This window comes from Dinoponera quadriceps, unplaced genomic scaffold (assembly GCF_001313825.1).
Source record: "Dinoponera quadriceps isolate SergipeBrazil2010 unplaced genomic scaffold, ASM131382v1 scaffold777, whole genome shotgun sequence".
Taxonomy (NCBI): Eukaryota; Metazoa; Arthropoda; class Insecta; order Hymenoptera; family Formicidae; genus Dinoponera; species Dinoponera quadriceps.
In genome coordinates this window covers 1,284,681-1,312,577 of record NW_014555488.1, presented here as the reverse complement: position 1 = coordinate 1,312,577, position 27,897 = coordinate 1,284,681, and the positions used below count along the sequence as shown (strand labels likewise).

General features: G+C 41.9%; 1 protein-coding gene across 5 annotated transcripts; it reads right to left on the bottom strand.

The window, feature by feature from the left end:
• Positions 1 to 953: 953 nt before the first annotated feature.
• On the bottom strand, positions 954 to 25,034 carry LOC106744463 (choline transporter-like protein 1). Of its 5 annotated transcripts, none has more exons than XM_014619274.1 (17): positions 24,684 to 25,034; positions 9,616 to 9,767; positions 8,764 to 8,877; positions 8,506 to 8,663; positions 8,147 to 8,230; positions 7,731 to 7,821; positions 6,941 to 7,004; positions 6,506 to 6,614; positions 6,148 to 6,256; positions 5,943 to 6,062; positions 5,729 to 5,854; positions 5,528 to 5,634; positions 4,716 to 4,972; positions 3,714 to 3,880; positions 3,536 to 3,628; positions 2,639 to 2,731; positions 954 to 2,538 (listed from the first exon to the last, which is right to left on the bottom strand). In XM_014619274.1, the coding sequence occupies exons 2-17, from the start codon at positions 9,664 to 9,666 to the stop codon at positions 2,470 to 2,472; spliced, it is 1,812 nt and encodes a 603-aa protein (XP_014474760.1). In that variant the 5' UTR covers positions 9,667 to 9,767; positions 24,684 to 25,034; the 3' UTR covers positions 954 to 2,469. The 5 variants fall into 5 exon arrangements, with proteins under 5 accessions (XP_014474760.1, XP_014474757.1, XP_014474758.1 ...); XM_014619271.1 differs by lacking the exon at positions 24,684 to 25,034 and adding an exon at positions 16,500 to 16,875; XM_014619272.1 differs by lacking the exon at positions 24,684 to 25,034 and adding an exon at positions 16,388 to 16,450.
• Between the last annotated feature and the right edge of the window lie 2,863 nt (positions 25,035 to 27,897).

Below are 27,897 nucleotides of genomic sequence, written 5' to 3'. Positions count from 1 at the left end.
CTCTCTCTGTTCCTCTCCAAGTTCTTTCAGTCCTCGGTATCTACGACGTTGCGAGCCTCTTGCGCTCGGCGGAAGATTAGAAGGAAGTAAGTGGCCGCGTACAAAAAAAAAGAAAACTACGAAAAAATTACTGGTATCCTTGTTGAAAAACCAGGGATCCATGCAAGAGATCTATATGGAATCTGATGGTTCCCCTATGGATTTTGGGCCAAAAGTTCTAGGTAAGAAACCATGTAGATTCCTATGTGGATTTTGAATTTCCTGTATGGATATCTATGAGTTGGATACCATTTCCTGTATGGATACTTTTCACGGGAACCCACTTGGTTTTTTTTTTTCAACAGAGATACTATTGAAGAATAATTGTCCTTCAATACTAAATTACTAGTGTAGTATTCAAAAACATTAGTCTTTCGGCAAAATTATTGGTATACTATTGAAGATCTATTGTTCTTCAACATCAAATTACCTAGATAGACATATTTTGCCTATTGTTTTCATCATGATTATAGCCTAAATACGTTAAGATGCGTTCTCATACAAGAATTTTGTCAGTATGTAAAAGAAGTCATCTGATTCCGTGAAAATTACGGCGATATTTTGATGCCATAAGTATGCTGCTGCTTATTTTGCCAGAAAGAGAACGCAATTAATCCGGAATTATTACAGTAATAAAAAGTCGATACTTGGATTAAAATTATGGCGTAACAAATGAGTTTTTTTAAATAAGCAATTTCAAACACGATACGCTGTATGACATGACATCACAAAGCATACATTATATGTTTGTATACTATGTTCAACATTTCTGTCTATCTGGGTGGTGTAGTATATTGAAAAACAATGGTTCTTCAATATACCAAATATATTAGTATATTCAAGTATAGCAGTAATTTTTTCGTATTCTTGTACGGAGCTGTAGCAACGAAATGAAGTGTCGGGTCAGCACCATGTGGAATGTATATGTCGTAAATCTTTATAATTTCGTAACTTTCGTACACTAATCACTTCACAATAACGTACAATGCAATATTATAATCTCTGCATATAGATCTCTGTCGAAATTACGCAACTGTATAGTAATCTACAACGAGCTTCGGTCGAACTCTTGATATCGTATATATCTTATTAACGGCATTTGTACTGAAATTGAACTGTCGCGGCTCGAGGACACTTTAGACGAGCTATAATCGCGACGAGGCAAAACCTGGAGCAATACTCTATTTGTAAGAGAAAAGCACTTAAAGAATTCGCCTTTATACAAGCTATATAATAATTCGCATTATATATAAACGTTGCACGCATCGAATACATCTGTGAATTTTTATCATCTGATGTGTACAAAAGTGGCGTATAGGACTTGATTAATAGAATTTTGTGTTTGTGTATGTACATATGTCGCGAATATAGATCTCGTGAAGTGGACTCTAACGAAATCCAGCTTATTTGTATAGGCACTTCGTCATAAAAAGAAACGTATTTACAGCGGGAAAGTACACAGAAGAAAAAAGCGCCAGATTCAAGTAAATAATTACTCCTCGGCCGATTTTTATTTGGATTAAGTAGATTTTATTTGAATCGAGTAAATATTTTAATCGAATCAAAAGTAAAGACTTTATCCAGGAGAAATTTGCTAACGAGTACCGGAATAATTAGTTTTGAATCTAGCATCTTTTTTACCTGTATGGGTACACTTGATTCGAGCATTTCTTTTTTGATGTAGCTTAGACACGTAGCCGATGGTTCAATGAGAGAACTTGTTTTTTCATCAATCTCCAAAAGTTTCCTGTCGAATCACGGTTGCACTTCAAACCGCATCGTGAAAGAGCGTTCGAACCGAGTGTACACTCATCTGTGTATAAACTTTTGCGTATTCAAGAGCGGCGCCAAGGCGTACCGTAAATTAATTTGTTCGTCAATCATCACTTCGAGTGCGATTCGAAGCAAATTTAGACTGCGGCGTGCTCGCGGCAACTATATATAATTCACTTATTGCATCTACATTAACTAAGTTCGCAGAATTTCTCTCTCTCTGCGATCATATAAAAAAGTATTTATCGTAGCGGCCGTAAATCTTTTTAGAAAGAGGAACTTCGAAAATAGAATGACTCGCAAACATTCTTCGTAAGTGTAAATCAGTCCGTCGAGGGTCGATCGGGAGAACGATCGATTGTTCGATCGCCGCGTTGCGTTGACGCGGAACGATCTCGGTAACTCTATACAAGAAGACATCTTGTGTGCGTGCGCAGTAAAAAAAAAATTCCACATCATCTTCATATCATCTTCAGTCCGCGATTCGGCCCGCACTCGTCGGAGGAAATCACCGTCGCGAGGAACTCCGACGGTGCGTTCTTCGTCGTTCCGAATTTTTTCCAGTCTTGCATTTACAACTGAAATCTTCGAGTCTTCGCGCGGCACTTCTCCCTCCCGTGCTTCACGGGAACACTCGAACGATATCCTTGACGCTCGTTACGTAGCAGCGGTTTCCTGCCGCTGATCCAAATGCCTCAGAGCTTTCTTACTGTTCTCCACGAATTCCTGAGGGAGAAAGAGAATTTGATTTTCACGAGCGGAAACTCCTCGGGGGAATTTCGAAATATTTGCAATATAGACGCGCGTTGTAATAGTCGATACCAACCATCAGACCGCGGCTCATGAAATAAGGTCGGCCGACGCCGTCGTTCTTCTCGCAATCCTCGCAGAAGCATATAAATATCGTGTCGATGATCATCTGGAAAAGAGCGGATCATTAGTCATCAATAGCGTGTCATCTATCGCGCTTAGAGATACGATAACTATTGATATAGCAGTGGTATCGGTATTTTTCTTTCGATACCGGATATTTTTATATTGATTCTTCCTTCCGATATCTTTTTTTATTTTTTACTCAATCGATTTTCAAGATATCATATATTTCTGTTCCGTGAAAATTAATGTGACACGCAACTTGCATTTTAAACTATCTTTTCTCATGATTTCTGTTACGTTAATTTCACTTTATTATTTATTGATTGCCGAAGTAAAAGGAAAGCGTCCGGATATTTTTACAAGTATGCGGAGTCGATCACGAGTGTCAATTTGTACGTGTATTGTTTTGTTCCACGCAATAATTTTTGGCACATAATTTCTCGCTCCTGATATCATCAAACAAGGACAGTCATAACGACGACAGGGGAACTTTAACGATCCTTTTTTAGGTTTTTAAATTCACAAACCACGGAAAGTCTAGTGAGAAAGATAGAGGTATTTTTATATTATAATAAGATTATTATAATATAAAAATATATATTATGCATAGACGTACGAAATCCATAAAAGTAATTTGCAAGGCAAACATTCCCCCGATTTTTATATTTCCTCTAATTTTACGTTTTTTAAGTTTCGACATCATCAGAGTATCGATATCGATATTTTTCTTCCGGTACTAGTATTACTAATGACATCGACACTCTTGATTAGATAGCCATTCCAACATTAGTACCGATATTTTCATGATACCACAACCTCTAATCGCGCTGTTATATAAGTCACTCACCTCGTAAATAGAAATGAAGCAATGCGCGACTAAAAACGCGAATATCCCCGCAATAGTGATTGGTACCCAGGGATGATGAAGACCCTCTTTCTTCTGCGAAACGAACACGAGACGAAATTTCAGTATACGGATTTCTAAAAATCGACCAAGTCAAGAGGCTGATGATCGCGACTCGTACCTGCATCAAGTACACTCCCGAAATAGCGGTCAAGGTGATAACCAAAACTTTACCCAGGAACAGAACGAAGTCGCCCACGCTGTTGATCGCCGCCACTCGCAGAACGTTGCTCGACAGAGCTTGGAAGGCCTTTCTTCCGCTCGTGCAAAAGTTGCATCCATATATGGCTGAAAACATGGTGTACTGTTACTCGTGAGTACAAAATCGCAACGAATGAATAAAGTCGTTGTTGATGTCACATGTAGTAGCTCGGGAAAATTACAGAGGAAAACTCGCAATTGGTGAATGACTCGAATCTCTAGCTACGTCACGGTAGAGAAGACCTCGTTAATGCAGCCCTTAAGCATGTGACATTGGAAATTTCCAATCAGGCACGTCATTTCCGAATATTTGTGCATCAAGATTGCTATTTTGAAGTATCACTGCCGATTAATCGACAATCATGATGCACGAATATACACATTCATATCGTACATTCACTGTTCGTTCGTTATTCGTTTGTTCAGTGCGTACTCATCTTTATACATAAGGCACAAAGTTGATATCATAGAAGTTTTATAATGATAAGGTTATAATGGCTCTAATCATAATAATAGCTTCGACCTTGTGCGTACAAACAAACGGTTGACGTCATGTACGCTATACCATTCCCTAAACGGAGAGTTACACGATTTTCAGCCTTACACACAATGTTGCATAACGTTGAAAATCGTAGAAGTAACTCCAGTTATAATGGTAGGAAGTCGTAATGGCTCTAATCTTAATAGTTTCAAATCTTACGTGTGGAAAACTAAAAATTGTGTAATAGTAAGAAGTTTAAATCTAAGGGACGCTAAGTGGCAGTAAATAACTAATTATAATGATAGAGTTAGATATTAGCTCTAATTATGACGGTTTTAATCTTATACGTATACCTATAAAACTAAAAATTGCGTAACTTTCAATCTAGGAAATGGCACGGCATATATAACGCCGATTGTACGCAAGACACGCTCCAGTCACCTGTTTCGATGTAAGCGTTCCTGGTGAGGAATTTCAGGGCACACTCGAAACACCAAATACAACACTGGCAACACCAGAGTATCCCTTGCACGCAGCCGTTGTCGTAGCGCTTCAGATGATTTTGGACGAACGAAATCATGGCTCTGATTAGCCGGACGATGCCTATTAACAGAGCCCCGACAGCGACTGTGCCCAGATGATATCTCACGAGGTATCCGAAGCCGCGTGTCACCGCGAAGGAGAGGCGCTTCTTATCCCTGTTGAGACAAAATTCATTCATTTTTCCGTGGAGGGAACAAACGAGGATATCACCGAGAAGAAGCTTAACGATCGATTTCCAAACGAGTCGAACGGACGGCATTGAGCTTGAAGTTGAAACCGACGAAGCTACATTTACATAATTATCAGGCAACCGTTGGTCTGTTCTTTTTAGCTGAACCGGCTGCACTAGTTCAAGAAATTTACATACACGCGTGAGAATCTCGTGTACGTACCCTTCAATGTGCATGTAAATTTCCCGAACTGGTGCAGTCAGTTCAGCCAAAAAGAGCAGACCACTTTGTTTTTTCCAACCGTAAAAGCATAGCGACGCTTTGCTCCGTAGCAGTCGACATAATAAAAGTTGCAACGCACTATTTTCCCCGATGAGTTTCGCAATGCGTATCCAGGGAAATGCTTTTTTTTTTAGAATTACTGTGAAAAACGAATTCTCCTATCGGACATCGGGATTGTGGAAATTCATCGGAAAAAGGAAGTGCTGAAACTTTTATCATGCCGACTGTACACCGTGCACTTTTCTCTGCTTGACTCACCTCGTGAAGAACCACCGAGCGACGGCGCAAGCGACGAGCAAGTGCTGACAGCCCAGGTAGAACTCGCACGCCACGAAGAAGAGGAACAGATTGTACCATCTCGTCGCCTGGGGGGATCAGTGTCCATTAATGATCCATTATTAACGAAATATATCGCGATCACACAGTCGGAGATGAAAGAGGTGAAATGTGCTCACGTACGATGAGTAGGCCGTCCTTCCGGAAGTGAATGTGATGCTTCTTATTCTCATAAATGTCGCCGGCGCTCTCGATCCATAGCATAAAATAGATCCACGCTATCATCGTGAAGCCGATCAGCAGATACGTCTGAAAATAGAATTTCGAGGCTTGCGAGGTTCTTTGCGCGACCGAACGAAATACGGCCCTGGGTGTAATTGAATCGAGATGTACTCACGTAGATCGGTTGAAACAGCAGAGCCGGCATCGCGCACACCGCTTTGCCCGCCTCTCGGAAGAGCTGCATGACCAGCGCGATCCGTTTCCTCATCACCAGGACCACCAGGAGTATGATTGCCTGCGAGACACGCGTGCGATTGTGAGTATGTGTGTACGATTGTTCATGGGAAAGCACAACACAGGTATGCAACGGTCCCTCTTACCGTGACGACCGACATAATAATGGCGTAGACGAAGTAGGGCTGCACGCTGGAGTCCTCGGCGGGTATGGCGTTCGCTTTTACGGCATTATTTTCCTGGTACCACGCCAACCTGTTCGGCAAAGGTGAAATCGATCACAGCGCCTCGTCCGCGAAATTATACGCGAGCGCGGCTAAAACTGCAATATTGATACCGCGTTCTCGAAATAATAATTAGAATTCAAAATATAATCAATGTATTAATATATAAAACGTGTTTGCCATGTTGACACAATTGTCGAGTCGGAAAATAAGCGTGCGATTCCCGCCCGCCGGCGTTATGACTTTAATCCGGAACGATGGAAACGGGTTGCCTTTTTACCAGAAGTACGTCGTGCCGCCGATGCAGGCGATAATTACGCCGATCAATACGATATAAACGATCCATTGCACCAAATAGCGGAAAGCCACCAGGATGGCGAGGGAGATTGCTGAAAAACCAATCGGGCACAATCAATCACTCCGCGAGTCCGCGCGTCGTTCGCGGACGCCGGGCGTAAAAACTTATTTCCGAAATTTAATACACGAGAGTGTCGTATCCACGGATAAAAGAAGAGAACCGCGCCGATCGCACACACATACACACACAAACGGTAGCCACACGCGCGCGTGGAGAAATGCGATCTGGAATTTCTTCGATTTATATTACGCCGTGTAAATCACGTCACGGCGCTCCCGTGTTTAATTGAACGTTCGATCGGGGACTTGAAATAACACGATTCTGAAATATCGCGCGCAATGCCGCGAGAATACGTACCCAGGGCTATGAGCAAGAGATAGACCAGTTCGCGCCAAGCCACCCCGAGATCGTTGACTGCCTCCTGCAATAATAACTTGCTGAATTACCCTCGAATTTGTCATATCGACAAGCCGCGTCGCTCTTCGATTACTTCGCCCGACTAACGAAACGTACGGTCTATTATTCGCTCGAGAGAGCGCAACGCGCTCGTGTCGATACCGCGCGGAAGATCACATAGGTGTGTACGTGTGTGGAGAAACAAGTAACTCTCCTCGGGATTTGGGTTAATATGATCGGAGAGGATTTGAAAGCGACGCGATTTTGGGTCGTCCTAAAATATTCCAGGGTCAAAATAGACCATTTTGAAGAAGCGCTTTCAAATAAGACGATGATTGTCCGGCATCGCCGGAGTGACGCACGTGATGCGTGACGTTTTCACAGGTAAAATATACTTCTTCATTTTTTACTTATAACGTGGCACGTATGACAGCCGTATGGATTTTCCGCGCGAGAAAAGACGGACTGAGATAACACGCGAAATATATTCCCGGAATATCGGATAAGCTATCTCTTATCGATAAGGAAATGTCCGAGAATATACAAGAGACTAACATACGATATCGAATCGCGTTCCCCGGTATCGGCTTAAATCGGCATTGATCTCAAATCGAGACAAAAGCGGCAGTGATTTCAAATCAAGACAAAAGGAGACATTAAGAGGTTCTCGCGCGCGGAAAGATACGGCGGGAGATAACGATAATAATATCTCGAGGATCCGAGAAACACGTTCTCAGGAATATCCACTTACTCTGTAAAAGCTATCCAAGTGAAGGTTCCTTATTATCGAGTTGATGGTGTCGGACACCTGCTTATTCACGCAGCGATTCAGGAACTGCATTCTGCGAGACAGACACGGGAAATTAAGATCGTGAGCGAGAACGATCGAGAGTTTCGCGCGCCTGCTCCGCGATTTCGCCGCCTGAATCGGATTCATTTTTCAACGGTCTGATAAATTTAATAATTCATAATAGAGCAAAATACCACGATTTCTACCATTTTTCTCATGATGTATGCCCGAGAGACCTATGATGTTACTTCCGTGTCCAGATCGTGGATGTTATTCTCAGGATTAAGTTAGCCGACTGAATCAACGGCGAGAAGTGCGATTGTTGACGGAAGGGACGAAAAATTGTAAATCGAGTTTCTATTTCATGCGATACTCACTTTGGTTTTTCCGCCGTGGAGTCGCAGTTCTCTACGCACGTGCGTTTCTTCACTCCGGTAGCATCCATTTCTATCTCGAGATACCTGAACGAGACGCAGAGCGATCAATCGATCTGAGATCAAACGAACGAGTCCCGAAATTTCGAAGTCGAAATTTCCTCCCATTCGAGTTAGGATGTCATCATCTCGGCGGGTGGTAGAAACGCAATAGGCCTGTTCGTTTTAGCTGAACTAGCGCTGCAATGGAACTTCGTTCCTCTTCCCTTCAACGCTAAGTTACACACTTGTTTCACTCTAAAGGCAAAAAAGTGCAATAGCTAGTTCGGCTAAGACGAATAAACCTAATGTAACGCACTCACCGTTTTTTCGTCATATCGGTGTTTTCCTTTCTACATTGCGCCCTAGGATTGATCTCAGGGTTCGGGGTCACGCGGCCGCAGACAAAGCCACAATCGTCGTATCCATTTATCACACGGAAAATGTCACCCTTATTTGCCACGTTCGTCATCATGTAGGCCTGCGGGCCGTGAATCGCGAAAAAGCGACGTTTAGCGAGCGTGCCGGCGAGATGCGGCGTTACGAGAAACGTAGGAGGTAATACAAATGGTATCACTTACGAAGCCGCCCACGAGAGCGAGCAAGATGACCAGGGCCAAGACGTCGGTGCAGGATCGATTCTTCACGAAGATCTGCTCCGAATAGCTCGACGGTGAATTCTGATTCTCGGGAGTCTAGAAAAAGGAAGCGAGAGTTGAAGAGAGGCGAACGGTGGAAACGACGGAGGTAATCGTGAATAATTCAAGTAATTATCTTTAGAAATGTTGTGATACTCTATTGATATGATACGTTTCTTTCGATACAAAAATACACGGTATTTTTGTATCGGAAGAAAAATATCGAAAGAAACGTATCATATCAATAGAGTATCACAACATTTCTAAAAATAATATATATTAATATAATATTTTCTTTCGATATTCACACCCATTTCAATGTTACTTGCTTCCGATATATCTTTTCGAGATCTTTTCTTTGTATTTTTCACTCAGTCGATCTTCAAAATATCATGTATTTTTGCCTCATGAAAATCAATATAACATGCAACTTACGTTGTAAATCTATCTTCTCTTATAATTTCTGTTACGTTAATTTTATGTTTGACAATTCTTTTTAAGGTTTTTATACCACTAGCCGTAGAAAGCCTAATGAAGAAAGTAGAAGTATGTTTATACCGCAGTAAGATTATTATACGTACGAAACTTTCCAAAATAATTTGCAAGACAAACACTTCCCTGAATTTTTACACTCCCTTTAATTTTAAGTTATTTCGAGTTTCGACACCAGTATCAATGTCCATATTTTTGTTCTACTACTGATATCACTATGATATCGGTACTTCTTGATTAGATATCCGTTTTAATATTAGTAACAACACATTCATGGAATCACAACAACCCTAATTGTCTTACCGTGGGCTCCACTTTGGACGATGGCTCGTCCGCACATCCGCAGCAACCCATCTCTGAACTGGCCGGGTCCGCTGATTCCTCAGTACAATCGAACTGCTCCTCTTTTTGACGTTCACCCTTCGGCGAGCCTGCCGCTGTGCCCGATGCGCTGGCTTCGGGAACACAAGTCGGAGATACGATTATCAGTCCGTCACTGGTCACAGTGTTTATCAAAGGCTCGACTATATGCGACAATTACTCGCAACACGTGCGATAAGTATATAACGGCGAGCGATATAGAGGTATTTTTTTTTTCTTTCTAAGCGCGAGATTTGCGTTTCTGATATTGTGGTCGATGTGATAGAAGCGTCTCGAGCGCGATCTCGACGTAATGTCGTGTACGATATACTCTCGAATTAATTGGCAATCCGCTAGGAGGAGATAATTAGCGTACCATGTATCAGGCGATCGGTGAAATGCCGACGAGAGAATGCCGCAAAATTTTATAAATTTAACTGCCCGTGACAGACGAGAAATAGATAGATAGATAGATAGATAGATAGATAGATAGAGAGAGAGAGAGAGAGAGAGAGAGAGAGAGAGAGAGAGAAAGAGAGAGAGAGAGTTGTTCACTCCGAGCGCGCGGAATACGCAAAAGTGCGACAACGTCGGTGCCAGCTGCAATTCGATGACGATCGAGCGTGCTTCCGCTACTTCCCGAGACATGCTGTTTGAACGAACCCTAGGTCACGTCGATATCGATCGATCAATACGCCGGGAAAGCTGCAGGCTCGGGCATTGTTGTCGCAACGCCGATCAGAACTAAACACGATCCATGGTAACACGCGCGAAACATAATCACGACAATTCAGGGAATGTTCAGGCGCTCCGTTGACATTCGATATTTCTCAGTTCTTTTAATAAATTAAGGCCTTTTAATGATGGAATTTTACAAAAGAAGGTTGTCGCGGTTTACAAAATCAAAATATGTAGTATTTAGGTAGTAAGTCATAAGATGTACGGAGAAAATATCGTAGTAAAGTTACTGTAAAATTTTCTAATGTTAGATCATACCCCGGAATTATGACTGAAATTATCATGTGTTGTAATTTTTAATGATATGCAATGCAATGAAATATATCACTAAAGATGACAATATGCATCGTAATTTCAGTCGTAATTCCAAAATATGTTCCAACATTACAAAATTTTGTAGTAATTTTTACTACAATATTTTCTCTGTATATATTCATACCTAAAATTTTAGCTGCCATGGACAACAAGGAAAGCAATTTTAGAGGCTTGTTCATACGTATTATGTTTCGATCAGTTAATGATTAATTTCAAATTGTTAATTGTTATTTCTTAATTCTTACCATTTTTGACCTTGCTTTTTTTACACCTTTTAAGTGTAGTTATGTCAATATTCATCCTGGATACTTCAAAATACCTCTCGAATATTATTCTGAATCAGATCTAATTGAGAAATGTTATTGAGAAGATTGCGATAAAACTGCATTCATCAAATGTGCTTACTGTGAGAGGGCTACTTTTCTTTGGATCATTCAATAATTAAATATCTTCATATTTTTGTTCTTTGTAGCAAGTTTTATAATGTATGCCCATAAATAGACAAACTTGGACAATTCCCATATATCTCCCCATTAAACATATTTTGGCATATAAATTTTATTTATTTATAGTCCATAGCAGCTAAAATTTTAGCATTAGCCAGTATTCATTGAGTATGAACGATGTATCACACACCGTGTTTTTTGCGACAATGTTTCGGATCCTTCCTTTGTTAGAATTATATAATAGATGATTTAATCACGCCGAACATATTTTAATCAGAACGAAAGCGAAGCGTGATTGCCGCAGTGAATTATCGTCGCATAAGCGCGTTATAAATAATGAACGGGAATGATAGAAGCACAAAACACGCTATTATAAGCTGCATATCCCGTAGACGTTATTTCGAGCCAAATGATATTACATAGCGAAAAAAAGTGCTAGAATCAAGTAAACGTAAAATTATCTGTATTTCAGTCTCTTAAATCGAGTGATATTTTTATCAATTTAATTTTATCAATTTAATTTATTTCTAATTTATATCTTAATAGCTTTCAGTAAATATTTACTTAAACGCAGTAATACTTTAATTTATAAATGAATTACTGAATATAAATATAAAATGGTTCTAAATTTAAAAGAGTCTTTACTAGAATTATATAATACTTCTTTTCCACTAAAGAAACTTAATAGTTTTGAATTTCGATTTTTCTGTCTAGTAAATATTTTCTGAAAATAAATTTCGATATTTTCAATATTATGAATTTAATACTGGTTGCAATTATTTTAACACGTACAAATAAATGTCAACTTATACGAAGAAAATATCACACGCAGTCAATTTTATTTCTACTTCTGATAAATATTTGCGAAGGAGTATTGGAGTAATCATTTTATTTGAATCAAGTAAATATTGCTTGAACGGTAACACTTCTTTCTTTTCGATGTAATTGTAATATTCAGCGTATTTTCGCGAATCCGCTGAGCGAATCTATCGGAACGGCGTGCGTAATTTATTAAACGCAACTTCCGCTGTATTGACAGGAGATTTATAACAATTACCGAGACGGTAAAAGTCACGGGAATATGTATTGAATGCGGCAGGCTAATGCTACTCCCGTGTTTCAGTAGTGAGGAAGAAGCACGGGAGAAGTTTGCCGGGCGACACGAGGGCGTAAAAAGAGCGGCGCTTAGTCAGCTACTATTACGGTATTAGTGTTTAATGGTGGTCATGGATACGGGCTTATCACCGTGGCCGAAAAGATATCACAATTATGTCATTGCTCTCAACCGTGTCCGCTAATCTTTTCAGAATCCATGCCGATACGGTTGTCCTCGATACATTGAGCGGTTTAGTTCGTCCTACGTGCTGACGATTCCTATTTCTACAAATTAGTCGTATCATCAGCACGGACGAATGACACGTGAAATGAATGTCACGTGAATTCGGCATGAACGGAAAAATCACGTCATGTTACGGTATTTGTACGGTTGACTTGTCAATGTCGATTTTTCAGAAAAAAAGAGTGTTTCGTCTGTATTTCTGGTCGGTTCATTATTAGCAAACTGTTAGATTGTCGCTTCGGATGATTCTTTCCAGTCAGATGTCAGTTATAAAAATATGCGCTTACATAAATGTGAAATCGCTAAAGAGCAAATTTCAATATTAAGGGGATATCGGAATGGTTGCTGAATTCCGACAGGAGTGTCGGTAATCAAGTTATTGGCAACATTATGTTGCCATTATCGATATCATTAGACATACGAGATGTGTATTTGTGCACGAGGAACGAAAACAATTGATAGTCAGTTTTTATCCAACTAAGCTTCTCGCTGTTACATCCGTATGAGCAATGCGTTAGTGTGTGTACACGCATATTAAAACAAAATCAGGCTCCTGAGCTCCTAACGGTTAAATATTTTACAGCACAGTTTGTACCCCGGCCCGGTTTTCCTTTGTTCGCATAACCTGCAGAACTTTTGCATGAAGCAAATATTATCTTTCGTTGATAACTCTAGACGCCATATTGAAATAAAAACTAGCAAAAAGAAATACAATTCTTAAACTTTCTTTGTTTTCGGTATGAGAAGTCGACCAGCCCGGGCTATATTACCGTATGTATTATTATCATGCAATAATTCTCCATAATTTCTCCTACATAATTCATAAATCTACCTTTTCATGGCTCCTTATATTTAATTATTGACTGTTATTATCGACAAATATGCCTTTATAAGAATTTATGATTTATGATTCTATGTAGCTGGAGATAACAATAGCAATCCAAAAATTTCTAGTGAATTCTGGCACTCAATATTTTCTTAATACTTTGACGGTCGCGCTCGTCGTGGAAAAATTGCCACCTGCCGCCGGTGGATTTTGACAGCTGACCCAGATCATACTTAAAGGGACGAACGTTCTCCTTAATAATTCTTCTGAATAATTTCTCTTATATAAATTCGTAAATCTACCTTTACATAATTTTTGATATTTAATTATTAACTGATATTATCGACGAGTATCTCTTTATAAGATAACCTCCGGTAGAATAAAATCACGTGCATGCGAGAACGGTCGTCGAATTGTTAAGAAGAATTCTCTCGAAATTGATGACATTGATCAAAATTATACAATGCAATCGTACCGTGATCCTCCTCGCATGGGCGACATGCATTTATCAAATACGGGTCGTCGATTATACATCAATTTATACCTCGGACAACGCTCACATTCGTCGGCGATTATTCTGTCATTTATCAGTTTCTGTCATTTTTCCGAAATACGTCTCTCTGTCTCTGATATCGAGAATCAGCTTAGCCCGCCGCAAATGAAGCTTTAATGTCCCCTCCCCCCTCTCTCCTGTGTTTTTATTCGGTCGAATTACCCGATCATCGTCAATCAGCCGTCGAAAATCGATAGACTCCGCGCCAATCGCGAGAGCCGAATAAAACATTAACGCGCGTCTCGCCCGCGGTAATCAAATTACTGCTCCTGTCCACTCTCATCGTGTCGCGAGGAATCGTGGATCGGAGCGTGAACGTAAGATGGATTAACACCTTCTAGCAACTTGTCACCGCCGATATCGGCCGAAGCGTTACCGTCGTGAGTGCGTTGTGCAATTATCTGTTGCTTTGCTCTCCTACCCGCTGCTATCTGCAACTAGCCGCGATAACGACAGGCCGCCTAATAATCGCGAGCTACGCGATGTCCCTCGCTAACAATCAGTGCAAAAAATCAACAACTGGTCTCCTAGTCGCAGAAACCGCGTGTCCGACGTCTACATATATCTGTTTCTTCGCCGTTTTATATTATTAAGAATATAAACGCTTTATAATAATAAAACAAAACTTCTTCACAAATATTCCGTTCTGTATTAATCATAAGCACGCCACCGTTCAGTTCAGTTTCAATATATCGTGCAACTTTGTCTTTTTTGTTTCATATATGTGCCGAGTCGAAATTTTGGCTCTATGTTAAACGTTTAATTCTGCAGCACAGTAAGAATTGTAGGAAAAATAGCAAGGTAGGTTTTATTCCAATTTTAAAATATAACTTTTATTCCTAATTTAATAATGTTGTAAAGTTTGGTTTGCGCTGTTGTAGCGTCGAAATAGATTGTTCAAAATAGCGATAAAATTAAATCTACAGAATGAAGGCTCAGGAAGGGAGTTAATAAGTACCAGTATCAAAGCACACTGAGGAGAAAGTACTGAAACATTTATTTGTGGGATATAAGGTTTATTTCTCTCATAGAAATAAATTATTTACAAATTATTAAACCTTATTTCTGTGAAATAAACTTTATATACCACGAATAAATTTTTAAGTACTCTTTTCTCAGTGTAATATTATAGTCAAAGTCGATTTTCATAAGTTTGTAAGCCATCTAAGTAGGAGGAAAGTATCCCTAAGAGTGTCAAAGTAGCATCAAAATTTCAACTCGGGATGGCTTCTTTCTTCCGCTTTCAAAAAAAAAATAGTTCTCGCGTATTCGCCTCGTTTTTATCAACGAAACTTTACGATTCGCTTTCCTCATTCGCTCGTTGAGCGTGTTTGCACGTGTCGAAATTAATGAACAGTGGTGGTTAAAGGATTACGGTACTCTCACAGTGACGATAAAAGATATCGTGGGATTGTCGCCGTTAACCGTCTCCGGCAGCGCGCGCATTATTTTCTCAGTTGTTGGTTCGGATGAGCGGCACGGATCTATTTTTCGCGTATCCGAGGGCATTGCCTGTGCATCCGGCCGAGTTCGCGCAAACTTATGAAAGACGTATTTCTCGAAAACTTACGGGCATCGGACGGTGTAGCCTTTTCAATGAAACTTCCGTGAAAAGACGCTTCAGTCGAGGAAGGTAGCAGGGGGGAGGGGAGAAGAGGGAGTCGCGCGCGTATTCCGGAGGAAAAGCTCGAAGCAAGAAGTTACGGATTTTTCTTGCGGATCAACACGCCACGGCCGTAACTGCATACATAATCTCACCCGACGATGCGAGTCGCGTGGGATGAGAAGAGTCGCCAGCGAGAGAAAGAAAGAAAGAAAAAAGAAATATATGTGTGTGTGTGTGTGAAAGAGAAAGAGACTTACCTCGCGAGGAAAACAACGTCAAACCAGGCCGCCGGTTTTTCGCATCCTCGCGGAGTTCGCGACGAGACAATATCCACAACGGGGGGATGACTAAACGAGTCCGCAGTGAGTGTTGCGCTAATTATGCTGCATGTACGAAGAAGAATTAAGAAGGGGACACTGACTCATCGCCGGCATTCACGCGTGCCCGCACACACACACACACACACACACGCGCGCGTACACATGTACGGCACGTCTGTCCGCACGAAGCTCAGCTGCTGCAAGCGCAGATATGTACGGTAATTGGTAATACGAGGAAATTATATTTGACTTCATGTTTGACTTCGCAGTATTGACGTAATATCGATCCGCGGTATTCGTTTCAATGCCGCGTTAACGATTATTTATGCAGACCAACGATAACCAAGTCGTGATCTTGACTCGTCCAGCTCGCGTGTTTCCGGAAACGTGCGTTTTCGCTTCCAATAAATTCATCAAATTTCCTTTACACACACGACGACGCTCGGCGCAAAAATTCCGACGGATCCTCGTCGCTCCGGATGCTTCTCTCGAGTCGAATATCAGCGATGAGAAGAGAGCAAAATATGCGTCTACGTTCGCGTGAGAGCAAGGTTAAATATTCAGAAGAAAACCTCAGAAAGAAACAGATGCCTTTCCTGAAGTGGCTCTTGGTTTATGGCTCTTCAAGAGGTGAGTGTTTCTCTCCCTTTCTCTCTCTCTCTCCCTCTCCTAATCGTCTCGTACCTGTAATTTCTTCCAATGGCCGTTAGCGTTACACGAACGCGTGTCCTTCGGGCACTGAATGATGCGATCAGCGAGCACGCATACCGAGAGACCGACAGCTGCCGATCGGGAGTGAATCAGCACGTAGCCTTAGGACATGTCACTGTCTATTCACGCGTCTTCGCCCCGCCGGAAAGGAGTCCGCCTTCTTGTTACTGCAAGATGCTGGAAGTCTCGAAATAGATCCCTCGATCGGTATATCGATATATCGATACTCGTGGAAACGAATGAAAGTACGAGAGGACAATTGTGCGAGTACTCGATGCGTGAGCACGATTAAACGCAACAGAGCTGAGAAACGAAGAGCCGATTGCGTAACGCACGATCCTCACTCAGGGATTTTCATTCGGGGGGTGNGGGGGGGGGGGGGGGGGAAATGCGGTCGGACTTCTCAACCGACAGTCATGATGCACGAGCATCTAGAGGGGACACGTCGAACTTCGAAGCTATACCTGATACGTCCGAACAAAGATCCTGCAAGGACTCTGAAGATAAGAAAAGTAAGGAAGATTGCGGCTAGTGAGAACCGTCGCCGGATGCTGGGCGCGATAATTTAAATCTTATAGCTCGTTTAGTATGAAAATAATCGGTCTGTTCTTTTTAGCTGAACTGGCCGCACCAGTTGGAGAAATTTACATACACATTGAAGCGTATGGAAGCGTACGTGCGAGATTCTCATGCTTCGGTGTGCGGAAAAAATTTCGCGAACTAGCACGGCCAGTTCAGCTGAAAAGAACAGGCCACATTATTCGCGAGATAAAGGGTCAGACCACACGTAACGTGGTGCGAGGAGGAAAAAATCTCGTGTGCATTTAAAAATTAAAAATTCGCAAAACGGAGACCGAACGGAAACTCGGCGACAAGAAACGATTGATACTCTGTTATCGCGAATCAACACGTTCGTCTGAATATTCGGTTATAATTCGGTTTAGATAACTGTGTGTGAGAGCATTTTATTAGATAAATATTTTACTTTGACAGATATCTCCTGCAGGAATCTTTCCGTCCTCGCAATCGAGTTTTCGAGTTTTTGATCCCCAAACAACGGAAAGTCAGTTACACGGACCGAGTTTTTTTTTTTTCAATATAAATGGCTACTGCATAGTACCGCGTGTACGTAGAAAGTGATGGAAATACATGCCGGCGCGTGCATTACACTGTCGAACAATGTTATCCCGCCGCTGTTAGATTTAAATTATCGCGCCCGACACAACTGACGCACTCCGCGCGGACCGAGAATTTTACCTGGACCGACCCTCGAATGAAGAGTGACCGGGAACAGGTCGAAAAAGGGACCGTTTCAGCTAAACCTTTGGACGCCTTTTGGAAGTATTCGGCTATAAAGTGATTTTCAACTAATGATTCACGAGGAGAGTATGCGTAAAAATTCCGCAGCGCCGCTCTTGCGCCCTATTTCTCATATTTTCTCGAACGCCGGCGCGAACGATGTATACGCTACTTTCCGTTCTTACAGCGTCATTTTAGAAATTTGCGATAAATGATGAATTGTTCAATTGACGCTGGTAAAATTGAAAAATACGGAGAACTGCCGATGCGGACTCGCAGCGAGTTCCTGCTTCGAGTTACCCTGAAATACGCGACGGAATTACATTTTATATTATTTAACGGCTCTTCCCGCATCGTTGATTATGCATATAATTATGCGCATCATTAATGTCCACGTATATAATCCCATTTTAATCGCGTAACATCTGACGAGTAATGCGAGCCAGCTATTATCTAACGTGGAAATCGTTAACGGATAGACGCGGATTGATAGATGGTGTTCGCGTCAATTGCCAAGCCGCTCGTTTCGCGTCATGCGTCATTTCTTTTCATAATTTACGGACTCGCTGGAAATGCTGGGAAACGATGGTTTTTACGAGATCCGCTTATTGAGCCTGATAGTAAAAGATGAAGCAAGTATAATAATCGGGTCAATTGTATATATTGGAGATAAGGGGACGAAGAGCGATGCTTCCGAGCGAAAATGATTTCGCTCGCATATCTGCATATATATTTTAATTTATTTTATATTTCATACAATTCGCTTCATATTCATTTTAAATCATATATCACCTGTTCTCTCTCTCTCTCTCTCTCTCTCTCTCTCCGTGATTAATTTATTTGCTGCAATTACGCGTAAAATTACATTAAGTTTCTTACTTTTTTAAATCTTTTAATTTAGCACGCTCCGTGGAATTTTCTTGAAAAATTACGAAAGAGACAATGTCTTTCTCTCTCTCTCTCTCTCGCCGGTCTTGTGTGTGCAAGCTTTAACCTCGACGGATAAGAGGAGCAGTGCATATGAGAATTACGGCAACGTAAACGGACGGTAGAGATCACGCCATCCTCGCTGTACCTTGATGAAGATTTCCCACCGCGTCATTCACACATTATGATAATCCTGTGTTCTTTGTTCTTCAATTATTCATGAGTTTCTGGCGGCGGACCCTCCCGCGCGCGGTAGGCAGAGGCGGGCTTCTCTCGTGACCTCGTCAAAATCAAAGGCGAAATCGTTGCCTTTAATCCTCGGCCTCGAGGTACGCGTCCGGGTTTTCCGAGCGGAAAACACAACGGGGTACCTCTCCGCGCAAACCGCGGAGTAAATCCGGACAACGTATCCTCGCGTCGCTCGAACTCGCGTAACCTTTGGGTTATACGATCGATGCACCATCAACGCAACTGCCTGAAGATAGGCTTATGCGGCGCGGTTATTTGCTCGATTTAGCGTACGGTACATACCGTGTGTTCCCGAAGGGACGTAAAAAGAAACGCAATTTCGCCGGGCGGAACGCGGCCTCGTAAAGACAAGACGTTAAATCCACGCAGAGAAGCGATGTAATGCGGACTTTTATTTCATATTATTTCACGTCTTTCGTTTATACACCGATGATAATAATGATCATAATAATAATAATTACCGCGTGCTTATCGTTAGTTATTAGCAATTAAGCGTGGAACGATTATTTCATTTGCATACTCATGGACGTTATATAGGGTAGCTGGTTGATCCAACTTATCCGTACCAGAAAAATATAATATAGTTACACAAACGACTTTGGGACATACTTTAATCAAACAAATGAATAAGGACAGTAAGAGCCGTTGCAGACGTAATTCATAATTTATAAAGAGACCAATTTATAGAACGACGCGCACGGAGAAAAAAATTTGGTTGATGGAAGTGCAGATAACATATGTAGATAATCAATCTCGGTGGATATCCTTCCGGTGTTGGTAGACCACTTTTAGGATCCTCAAAATAAAACCATCGCGATAAAATATCGTTGTTTATAGACGGAGACAAAAACGCTTCGCGCACATCCGGAAGAATTCAAATTTAATGGCAGTCATTTGGAGAACAACAGTAGTCAAACGATTATAAGTCATTTTATAACGGACTTGTCCACGAAACGTCGAAAACAAACGTATAAAGGACGCGGCTAGAAGAGCAAATTGTTTGTTAATATAGTGATAGCAAAAGAATTTGTTTGAACAGCAGAAAGATTTGTTAAAAATATTATTTGCTATTTGCTGAATATATGGACCAATAATTTGGTTATGCCAACTAAATTTTGTTGCTGTCGCACGTTTTGCTACAAGAGCAAAATTATTTTTTCCATGTAACAAACTTTTTTGTCGTCACTATATTAATAATTTGACGTTCCAGCAAAACTTGTTTTCCTCGTATGATATTTTTGACTTCGCGATAGGAGAAATGTTTGATCCGGCTTCCGAATTAGTGCCGCATCCTTTATATGTTTGTTTTCGACGTTTCGTGGACAAGTCTGTTATAAAACGACTTATAATCGTTTTATAATTTGACCATACTGTTATTCTCCAAATGACTGCCATTAAATTTGAATTCTTCCGGATGTGCGCGAAGCGTTTTTGTCTCCGTCTATAAACAACGATATTTTATCGCGATGGTTTTATTTTGAGGATCCTAAAAGTGGTCTACCAACACCGGAAGGATATCCACCGAGATTGATTATCTACATATGTCATCTGCACTTTCATCAACAAATTTCAATTGAGGCTCGATTTCTATTTTGCTTACACGCGTTTTATGACCTACTTCGCTACTGACCGTTACAATCCGTTTTATATTAATAACTCTGTCTGGAAAAACTTGACCATTTTTTGCATCGCAAGTATGAATAGTTATTTCCGATGTATTTTTACCTGCTAAACACAAATTCGTTATCCAAATTTGATTATAATATCGGTACATCAGAATTTGGAGAAGAATTACCCAGCAGAGGACAAAAACGATAGTTTTGAGAATTTTTCAAGATGCTGTAGCAACAAATTTCTTTCAAAATTTCGTTAATGTCACGCAAAAGTATCGATTTTTAACTATAAGATGCATTTTATTTCGTTTCGGTACGATTTTTCACTTTCGAGATAAATATGAAAATAGCTATTTTCCCATATAATATATAGAGAAAAGGCATTTTATTTCACCTTAATAATGCATTATTTGGAAAGTAAGTGCTTTTGTATTTATATAATATAATATAATACATAATATAATCGGATTATATCAAATCAAAAAACAATATGAAATTGATAAAATACAATATGTGATAGGAAGATTTATAATCTTATATTTCTACATCTTTCAAGAGTATATCATTAAGTATATCGTTAAGATTATATCTTTTCATATCTTAAACATATCTTAAACTTCCATATCTTAAACATATAAAAATACATCGAAAGTGACTAATCATATTCGTGCCACAAAATGATGTTGGACAATGTAATTTCGGCTGAGGATAATCACAAGAAATGGTCGAAACGTTTGATTGATATTTTATTGATTTCTATCTGCATGTACTTTGTATTGCAAAATACGAGCAAATTACACCTCTGCAAATCGACTTTTATCGTTCTTATTATATTTATTTGTGTGATCTTAATCAAAGAATCTTACTATCTCGTTGGACTGATAAAATCTCATGTAAAAACATCAGCGAGATAAAGCATGATAAAATAAGCAATAAACATATTTGCTAGATTTGTTGGGGTGAAATTGCATTCTCGTAAAGTAGAGTGACCATCGAATCATTCAAATTCGAGTGATCCTTCACTTATACAGGTTGAATTCTCCGATCTGAATTGCCGAGTGAATATTATCATTCGAAACTGTCGAGCGAATCTGGAGAATTTCACAGAGACATGTTCACTCTAATCGATTGAAACATTCACTCGTATGAAGTCGAAATCCGTTCTAAGCTTCAGTGAAACATTCCCTCTTGCGATTTCGAGTGACGGTATATTCTCACCGTCGCATCGAGCGAAAATACTGCCACTTTCAACTTGTTTCGAGAGCGAGATTCCGCTCCAAGAAATTTAGAGAGTAAAATTTCGCGCGGTAGTGCGCAAGCCCAGTACCCATACCAGGGTCAATTATAAGCGGGATTAAGTAATTAAGTGCACATTGCGTTAACGAGAGCATCGCGAGACGGCAGAAGAGAACCATCACGCGTATAACAAAGGAGCTCTAAAGAGCAGAAGAGTAGGATAAACTTTGAAGTAGGAGCGGCAGTTTCCGGTCAGAGTTCTTTGTTTTCTCGTCGAAGCGGATGATTCATTGACCTCCACGCGGGGAATTCCTCGGTCTTCGTCGCATTATCCGCTGATCGCCCGCCAGGGAACGGGTAACGGGGAGGGGGGGAGGGGCAATGGCCAAACGCCCGCGATGTGTGCGCTCGTACGAATTACGAGAATGTTTGCATGCGTAACGTGGTATTAACCTAACGTTAATAATATGCATACGCGATCGATCGGCGTGAGTTAAGCGATTTTGCATGCAATTATTAGCTCACGTGAACAAAGTCGGGGTCCGGAGTCTGTGAGGTCTCGCGCGTACGTTCAAGTACGTTGTAGTCACGTTTAAAGGTTGCTTCCCAGCAAAAGACACACAAGTCTCTAATTATATCATCTATCCTTTTCTTCACCAAATGCGAAATGAGGACAAATGATGATGTAACTAGACTTGTGTCTCTTGCTGGTGAGCAACGTCTGTTCTTTTTAGCTGAATTGGCTGCATTAGTTCAAGATATGTACATATATATTGAAGCGTATGAAGTGTGAGCACGAGATTCTCATAATCCAGTACGCAAATAGATTTCTTGAACTACACGGTAAAAAATGTTGTGTTAAATTCGATACACTTCACATGTCCCGAACTGTCTACACAAATGTTCGTGTTAATTTAACACGAGATGAACATGTTGAAAACTAACGCAAATGTTATGTCAGAAGTTAACACAAAATGAATATCCATCGACACCGTTAATCGACACCGAAGTATAAAATATGTTATCTTAACACTTACAAGTATTATTTTGACATTTACACATGTTAAATATCAACACATAATATTGAGATCAAATAAGCGCAATAGGATTAAATTGACACACGGGTGTGTTGAAAATGTAACGGAAAAATTTCAACGAGGGCCAATCTTAACACAAGTATAAAATGTTCTTACTATATAGTTCTTACTATGCAATCAGTTCGGGTAAAAACAACAGAGAGAACGTAAGACACGACGGAGTAATCGCGATTTTTGACGCGATTATTGAGACACCGTCCGCCGGCATTCGTCGTCGTCGTCGCGATCGCTTTTCCACCTCCATTTTATTATTAACGGCGATCGATTTTTCGGATGCGCCTTCGGCTATAAAGCGTATAGGCCGTAAACGTTGACATTCGAGACGCTATTATTGAGACAAGCCATTCCGTATTCTCGCATCGCCCGTTTTTCTTTCCTCAAGCGAATACGCCCGCGATCCATTTGTCATCGCGAGCATATCGCACGCGCGCCGGCGCATCACTCGAGTGCATCGCCAAGGACTCGCCTATGCACGCACATACGTACGTAAGTGCGCACGCACACCTGCGAACACAGCGGAACGCGCACCTGCGACGAGCGGCCGGAAGAACGTCTTTTCCCCGTGATTTCCGTCTGAAGGCGAGAGAGAAGAACCGACGGCGGTGGTTCCCTCATCAGGACGCGCCCAGGACACCGTCAATATTTATTAGTCGCCCTCGATGTTTATTATTCCAATAAATTATCGAGCAGCCGGCCGGCAAATATTGAGCGGCCGTCAATATTAAAAGTGGCGGAGAGCGTCGCGCGCGGTTAGCAAAATACTTCTTACGGCGTCGATAAATATTGGCAAACACAAGTTATATTTTCACCGTATTACCGGCGAAATGACCGGCTTCCTCGAAGCCGCGCGTCACTGACACATAAATTCACGTCGGTGTGTCGACGGCAAATATTTTCAAATCGACAAATGGCACGCACGAAAGCACGCACGCGTGCACATTAACGCGCGAACAATTGACGATCGGGAAATAAACGGTCGGTTGTTCGAAAGACCCTCGGAAACGACGGCCGTGTGCAGAATACCGGAACCGCGCGAGAGAGAGAGAGAGAGAGAGAGAGGCACACGCACACACACTCGCCAAGCGAGGTCTCACCGTCGCGATGTGCAACGCGGTGGTCGAGCCGTAAACTGTGTCGCGATCTGCGGTAACGATCGCGACACACCTGTGGGCGTAGCTCGAGGTGTCGAGCGATGTAAAAAAGCCGGAAAAAAAGAGCCGTGCAGAAAGCAAGCGAAGAAAAGAGAGAGAGAGAGAGAGAGAGCAGGCGGCGCGGCGATACAACGAATCCGAACGCGCGACCGACTTCCTGCTCGCTATCAGTCGAGTGAGTGTCGTCTTATCGCGGCGATTCACGACGGGGACGATTCAGCGAACGCATCACCGAGTCAACATAATAAAGAAGCACCGATCTCGATTAGATTAGATGACTGAAAAGAACAAGAAGTAGCTGTAACGGCCGAGAGCACCGCTGGAACCGTGTTCCAACGCGAGGACACGGCGAGCGACGCAAGAGAGAGAGAGAGCGGGTCTTTCTCTTTTTTCTCTCGTGGCGACTCACTCTCGCGATTTCGCCGGCGTCGAGTCGCGAACCGAGCCAAGGTTCCCGCCGGAGAGCGATCTACGAATCGTACCCGCGCGACACGAACCTCCGTGTGACTATTATAGTCACGGTCTATTATTATTAAGACCCGCTAACGCGCTCCTCGCCCACGACGGGGCTCTCTTCGAACGTACCTTTCAGCGAATTTCGCCGGTCTCTCGGGGCTGTGCGTTTCGGCGAGCCACCAGGACGCGCGTAGTCACCGAGGAGACAATGAGAAGGACACTTCGTCCAGGCAGCCGCGACGAAATAGAAATACGAATCGCTCGTGAACCATCGGGCTCTATTCTCTCTTTCAGCCTCTGTCTTTCTCTCTTGAAGCGGCGCCGAGGTCACCGGGTCGCTCGGTACCGATTCGCGACTCACTCGCGACAAGCCACTTTGACGAGTCCGCTCGCGACTGAACTCGGCCGTAACACTAACGAGAGGCCGACTTGTGTGATTACCGACGGCAGGCTTGGAGAACGCGGCCTCTCTTGTGCCTGTTAACGATACTCCGTGCACTCACGCTCCATCTCCGTTCTCCTGTCCGCTCTGTCTCTCTCTCTCTCTCTTTCTCGCTCTCTCACGCCGCGCTGACCTCCCACTTCTCTCGGTCTCCTTCTTCCTGCTCAGTCACCCATTCGTTTCCTCCTCGTCGCTCTCTTTCGTCGCGTCGACCGTCACGCACGCACTCTCTTCGAAGTCATCTGTTCCAGCAATCTCCCTCCCCCTTCTCTCTCTCTCTCTCTTTCTCCTTCTTGCCTGGCCACTTGTCTGTCCGTCCCCTCTTTCCGCCGACCTTCGTTCTATCTCTATTCCTCCCGACCTCCGCGCCGTCTTTCACGGTGTCCTCCTCGCCTCGGTCGAACGTACGAATAATCCGTGACAGCCGAGCCCTCGTTCTCTATCAAGGTCCTCGCGTTAGATATCTAATGAGTAGATGCGCTAATCGCCGCGCGGTAACTTCGTTAGGCAACTTGTCCGGGGCAATTTCGGGGAACGCGCGCGCGTCGCACCTTATCAATCTCGCACGGACATGAACACGTCACGCTGGGCGCGCGCGGTCAGTTAATTATTTGCAGCGAGGTAATTTCGTCGCCGACAGCTCTGGGTCGAATTAGCAGGACCCGCCGCCCCGCGAAAATCGCTTCTCCCGGCGCTCCTCGGCGACACAATTAGCGTTGCAGCTCGAGATTACGCTCTTTACAGCGGCTTAAAAGTCGGCCGATAAGATATCGCGATACTACGATCCGCCGTTTCTCTTTACGAGATTTTAACAACCTCTGCGTCGGAAGTTTGACGTTTCCTTCCCACTAAAAGGCAATCAGCGTATTATCGCTGAGAAGCGGTCACTTGTGAGTCACTTGTGACTGCAAATCGGTGAAATTTCGCTGCAGGAGTCTGTTCACCTACCAACGACCTTTTCTTATTTAAACCACAAAAATCGGAGCAACGTGTACACAAGGTTATTATCACTGACATTATAGTAATACTTGCTGGAAATAACGTCTTCTTGATTACTTTTGCGGTTAAAACAACAAAAGGACAGTGTTAGTACCGGAAATATATAACTGTGATTTTCTCTCGGTATACCGCTGAAACAGCAAGAAAGATATTGTTCATTACTTCTTTTTTATTATCTCAGTCACATTTTAAGGTGTTGTCAATAATTTTATTTGAAACATTCACGATTGTGTTTAATTCATTTAATTTATATCGTATTTGAGAAAAAAAAAAACACGCTCGTCTCGATGGCATTCGAATTCGACATTTCTGGCTTTTGAGTCTGCCATTGCATACGAATTACGTTAAATACGACATATAGTTGAGATGCATATACGTGAATGTATACACAGAAAAGAAATAGTCTTTAACCAAGAATAGATATTCTCATATATAAGCAAGAATATTATAATATTCTTAGAAGATTTTTAGTCCTGAATTGAGTTCAAGTAATACTTGCATCAATACAAATTCAATCAAATCGAGACTAAAAATGATCTAAGATCTTTCTTAAGAAGATTATAATATTCTTATATATGCACTGAAAGAAAAAATATAGTTATTTTCGGGGACAATATTCCTTTTTTCGTTTTAACCCCTTGGCCTACAACTACATGTGAGGCTCGTGGTCGGGTTTTCGAGGGTCGGGTTTTAAACTAATTATCACAAGCCTGGCCCGTGGTACATCGGTCGGGCCAAATGTAAACACCACGTGTCACGCTCGTGGTTTATTTTTCTAATAGGTACGACACCCCACGTAAATCGCGTGCGATTGGTATAATTTAAGACAGATTTGCCGAGCCGTGGAATGGCTGGAAGGCTCGGCAGTTTTCTTTACGTTTTGACCACGCTGTTGAATCTTAAATCGTAGGGCAAGGGGTTAACCACAAAAATAGTCGAGAGAACTATTTTTCTAGTAAGTATTAGCTACTATAGTGTTAACGACAATAACCTTACGTGCACGTTGCTACCATTATTTTTATGGTTAAAATAAAAAAAGGATATTGTTCTCAAAAATAACTATATTTTTCTCTCGGTGTGAGAACATCTGCTCGTGATTGAAGACTAATTTTTTTTGTGTATATATTTCTGCTACGGAATTTGAAGTGAATTCTTCACTTGTAAAAATCAGTATAGGACAAAAAGAGCTAAGTAAAAATGTCTTCCCTAAAAATTAGTAAATATTCACTGATTGTCGGTACATTATTTCACTGATTCAATCACTGATTCAATCACCGATTCGGCTGAAGAAAGTCCAGCAAAATATTACACGAAATATTACACGGAATTCACAATTATAAAGCTATTTACCGCGTCGAGAAGTGAGGTATTCTTGGATATCAAGCTGCGAGAACGCAAATAGATAACCGGTTTATCTTTCGGTTAATTTCGAGTGGACTCCATTTGAATGGAAATTCCACTCGAGACTCCGCCAGCGCGAGTATTCGCCGTTGAACACTTGAAGATTGCAACGCGAACGATCTGCACGCATACAGACAGACACACACACACGTACGCACTCACAAATGCACCCGGCATCGTGTCGAATTTCCAGCTAAGGAAAAATCAATTCCGGAGGAGGAATACGCGGTGTATGTGTGTTGGTGTGTGTCGCTGAAAAGCTCTGTCGTTAAAAATTTTATGCCGCGGCCGGAACGAGCGCTATATGTCGTAATATCACGCACATTAAACATGTCGAACGTGTTAACCGGTCGTTTCGATTTGCATGCGTATCGTCCGTACGCGGTCGTACGCGTGGAATAAATTACGCGTATGAAACTCCCGTTTTACACCGTAATTTACGTATGCAAAGAACGAAAAGCGAGGCCGCCGGTGGCGACATATTTTACTTCGTTTGTTCGC